Genomic DNA, 5,000 nt, shown 5'->3' with positions numbered 1-5,000 from the left:
GTCATTGATTTGGCACATTCCCAATGAGTGCCTGTCTAGGGTGTGATCTATAAATAGGTAATGAATTGGAGTTCATGGAACCCAATATATGTGCTATCAATATTCAAATTGTAGAAAATATATTTAGAATCTGAAAATGTATCATGGAGGAGATTAATAGAAATATGAAAATATTACTTTTATAATAGTAATAAAAAAAATATATTCATATTATGACTTTAGGAAAGAAGAGTTAATGAAATAGGTAAAGAAAGTAGAGTATGAAAAATTATTATAAATAGAGCAATAATATGTAGGAATTCAGATGACAGTTGCTAGCTGCCTAACAAAAACAGAAGGTAGGCATGAAATGACAAGTATGTTCATGTGTGAGTTAATTTAAAGAAGCTCAGGTATGGCTGTTGCAAGAGACCTATCAGTCAGTCATTGATGGATGGTGTAAAGGAGAACAGGGGAATTATTGAAGTCTTGATAGTCAGTGATTGTGGGTTGAAGTTTTGTTAAAAGACAGAGAAGAAAATATTGGAAAGAGAGAATGAATATGACAAGGAAGAAAAATGAAAGTATACAGTAATGAATTTGAAAGGAAAGATAATTTTTTCCAAAGCTCGTTTTGTCTTGATAGCATGTTGAACACCTACAGAGGAACAGCACAATAAGAATGCCAAGAGGAAAAAATGTGTTTATAAATAGCGTGATGCCCCTCACTCTCTTTCACAGCAAGAGTAGGGAACCTCCAATTCAGGCATGCTAGGAATTTACTCCTGTGATTTTGTGGGTTTACACTATTTGTCTTGTTTTTTAGAACTTTTTTGTGACAGTATGATTATATACATATATTTATATTTATAATGTAGTGACAGTTATGTTGTTTATATTTACATTGAAATATATGTATATTATATATATTTTATATATATTAGAGAGAGAGTGGGATAGGCAGATTTTTCTCTAATTCTTGGGTTGTTGAAAAGTTATGCAGGTCAAAGAGTTACCAGAAATAACACTTTTCATTTATAGTATATTATAACAGTAGACTACAGTCAGTATGTGATGTGGTATCAAGTACAGTGTGTGTGTGTGTGTGTGTGTGTGTGTGTGTGTGTGTGTGAGTGTGTGAGTGAGTGAGTGAGTGAGTGAGTGAGTGAGTGAGTGAGTGAGTGAGTGAGTGAGTGAGTGAGTGAGTGAGTGAGTGAGTGAGTGAGTGAGTGAGTGAGTGTGAGAGTGTGAGTGTGAGTGTGAGAGAGAGAGAGAGAGAGAGAGATGTGTGTGAGTGTGTGAGATAGAAGAGGTCGTTTGTTTGGTGTATAGTTTTTTGGTAGTGTTGTGTGAGTGTGTGAGTGTGTGTGTGTGTGAGTGTGAGTGTGAGTGTGAGTGTGAGTGTGAGTGTGTGTGTGTGTGTGTGTGTGTGTGTGTGTGTGTGTGTGTGTGTGTGTGTGTGTGTGTGTGTGTGTGTGTGTGTGTGTGTGTGTGTGTGTGTGTGTGTGTAGAGAGAGAAAGATTTTTTCCCCTTCTTTTCTCTGTTTAAGTATGTAGTAGCCAGATAAAGGTGAAACAGTATTTAATGATATATGACAGCATTTATTGTCATATATCAAAATTCCTGCACATGTACATCATATCTTCAATGATGCAAATTAAAGTTCTGGATATCAAACTATTTTTTCATATTTTCCTCACCACAGGATAACTAGATTTGTTAATTGCTCATTCCCCAGTGTACAAGTTCATCCTTATATGTCTTTGTATCCATTTTATAAGTTGCTTTTAAGTTAGATTTGGTTTTATAGGTTTTATTCCACAATCTCTTGAAATATTTTTGCAAAGTAATTTGACTCTAATTAGTCACGTGTGTCACATTATTCTTAATTTCTTATTCCTTCCTCCCTTTTTCTTAGTGCTGATGTTCCATAACCAGCATTTTTGCAATATGATAGATAGGAGCTAGAGTGAGTGAGTGAGTGTTACAGCATGTTGTATTATGATAGTATGCATAATGTATTTAAAAAAGTACCATAGTAAATGATTTACCTAATTTGTAAATGAGGATCAAGCATTTTTTGTGTATTTCCTTTGTTATTGTTGTTGGTTTTGGTGTTGTGCAATCATTTCATTGCTTTTTATCCAGATCTAATTTTCCTAATCCAATAAAGGCCAACAGAAGCAAACCAACTTATGCTATATGTTCCCATTAAAAGTTGGTTATTTTTGGAGACACTGTGATGGGGGGAGGCAGAGAGATTTATGTGCATATGCTTTTATCATTTCCTTAGATTAATGTCTTGGAAGGAGATACATATCAGCTTGCCAAGAAACTGCCACTGTATGTGCATGAATAAAACTTTCAGCTTAATGAGGATGTTAAAAATAGCTTGGTAAGTGCGTTCAATGTGGACACGTGCCAGGAAAGCTTTTATCAAGTGTTGCCATTACTGGTTATCATGTATGGACTATTTGCAGGGTATGGTTGGAAGAGCAGGACCTGAGAACATGAATTGGTGGTGTTACTAGCATTATTTTATATGTTATGTTTGTAACGCATCATTATTATTGTTATCATTATCATTATTACCGTCATCATTTTTTTATTGAAATAATTGTTATCATTATCATTATCATCATCAAAAATAACATCGATAATTGTAAAAATATTGATATTATGATAATAATTACTTATATTTCTAGGATAACGTTATCTTGATGATAGTAATAATAATGATAATAATCATTATTGTAGTATAGTCATAACTTTATTTTTATTACTTTTACTATCATTTTATTACTTCTATCATTGTTATTGTTATACAGCCATAAATCAACCACAGATTCAGCTGACCCAAACCCATGCTGATGTTCTGTTTGCTCTTCCAGTCAGGTGGAGACATGGGAGTTGTCACCAAGGGTAACCGGACCTCGGGGACGATGTACTCCTCGTTCCGACTCATGCGCCTGTTCTTCAACGCCATACTCTTCTCCCTTGCCATGCTCATTATCCTCGGTAAGTCTATTCTTTGCTTTTCTTTTCTGTTTACTGATTTTCTAATGTTGTTATTCTTATTTTGTTGTGTTTGTTGATGACTGTGTAGTGGAATGAGCTTTATCAGTATTATGTTGTAGGTAAATTAAGATGTGAATTTAATGTGGAATATTATACAAATTCTAATGTTTTGTAGAGTTTTATTTCTAAAACATGATACCAATATTTATTATTTTAATGATTTTGAAATAAAAATGATTGTCATTGTCTTTTCTGATCTTCTAGTTACCTTAAACAACACATGGCCAATGAAAAACACCGGCCACAGCACAAATATCCTGGACAGAACTTTAGTGGCAATGGGGGTCCAAGAACGCGTGTATGCAGTGATCATTGATGCAGGGTCCACAGGTTCCCGCGTCCTGGCCTTCACCTTCTTCAAGAGCCTCACAGGTTAGAATTAGGTTGGCTTTGGCAGTCACGCGCAATTATTTTGTGTATAGTGACTCGACTCAATCGCCAGTTGTATGTATGTTTGTTTGTTTCTCTCATATTGAGAGGAAGTAGTGCTGCTTGTTGGTTTTGTGTGTCTTTGTTTCTTGTGGCAATGTGTATGAGTGTGTCAGAGGAAGAGTGTGTGGTGGTGTAAGTCATTGTACCCCTATTAGCACTGATTATGGGAGAGGTGAGGGCTCTGCATCTTCTTGAGGGGAGCTACTGCCTTCCAGAATTGTCCAGAGTTGGACAACTCTGGAATCATGATTGGACGAATCACCAAAATTTGATTTAGGTTAGTCCAGTCTTTGCAGAGAGTATATGTTAATTTTCACAGATTTATCCTATTAGAGGGTTTTGAATCATTCATTTCTAAAGAAAGACATAACTTCATGTTTGTTATTCCTGTAGAGGAACTTCATATGAAATATACATCAGAAATTGTGCCACTAATCCCCCCTCCTCATATTACACCAAGAAGAACTAGGTAATAGCTTAGCTTGATCCTATTATGAGCAACCTATAATGATTGATGCTTCCCAATAATTTTATTGGAATATTCTCATAATAGCATTACCAGGGATTTGACTTCTTACAGGGAACCATAATCAGGCTCATGGAAGCCCTATATGATAGTACTTCACTATGTAGTCCATGAAGCTAATATATATGATTATAATCAGTAAAGTTACTATGTTATCCATTTTATTATTTATCTTTATGATATTCTTATTATATGTTATGTTTATGTTCTTGCTTGATATTGATATGTATGTTCAGATTTTGTCATAATACTTTAATTATTTGAAGGAATTGCTTAGAGGTTTGTAGAATTCCTTATTCAGCAATTATCCCATAGGCAAAGATAGCCAGGAGTTGTCATGCAGAATTCTCCTCTGCCGCTCAGTATTTGCTATGCAGTTCTGTTCCTTGTACCTCATAATCACCTTGTAATTAAACAGGTGGGAAGTGAATGTGTTTCACCATCTGCTGCAAGTGTTATTCTCTTCCGGTACAAGACCGTCTTTTCTGAAGAGATTAGATATAAAGTAAAAGACAAGGCACACACAAACAAATTCTAAGAACACCAAAAGAAAGAACCATTCTATTGTATCAGATAGACTAACTGTAGATATATAAAGGAAAATGAGAGATGGTTAGTTTACAGGTGTGTTGCATAATTATTATTGCTAAAGGGGTAATTTGATTTATGCAGTTGGATATGTGTGTGAGAGAATATTGAGTGGCAGTTTAATACATGAATGCATATTAGTGATGAATCTAAAATTTTACATTTGTAAAACTCACACTCATTTGTACACTCATTCCCATGTTTATTAATTTACCATTTCTTCTAAACCCATTCCCTTTTTCACTCTCCCACAAACACATACACACTCTCACAAACGCACACCCTCTTTCACGAACATACCCACTCTCACAAACCACAACACACTACACCAAAACACACACACCCACCAAACACACACACACCCACCCCACACACACACAACACACACACACACAC

At 35.2% G+C, this 5,000-nt stretch overlaps 1 protein-coding gene across 6 annotated transcripts in view; it reads left to right on the top strand.

Moving 5' to 3' along the window:
• The window catches only part of LOC122259192 (ectonucleoside triphosphate diphosphohydrolase NTPase), a 47,642-nt gene that overhangs the window by 23,892 nt on the left and 18,750 nt on the right, over positions 1–5,000 (top strand). For all 6 annotated transcript variants that reach the window (XM_043025828.2, XM_086548782.1, XM_086548781.1 and 3 more), the window contains 2 exons: positions 2,872–2,998; positions 3,263–3,430. In XM_043025828.2, coding sequence (XP_042881762.2) covers positions 2,872–2,998; positions 3,263–3,430 — 295 coding nt within the window. The remainder of the gene's footprint in view (positions 1–2,871; positions 2,999–3,262; positions 3,431–5,000) is intronic.

The sequence above is a fragment of the Penaeus japonicus genome, unplaced genomic scaffold (assembly GCF_977035675.1).
Source record: "Penaeus japonicus unplaced genomic scaffold, GWHDUDI00000001_assembly GWHDUDI00000021, whole genome shotgun sequence".
NCBI classification, from domain to species: Eukaryota; Metazoa; Arthropoda; class Malacostraca; order Decapoda; family Penaeidae; genus Penaeus; species Penaeus japonicus.
The sequence above is the reverse complement of the archived record's forward strand: the minus strand, read 5'-3'. Positions and strand labels throughout refer to the sequence as shown.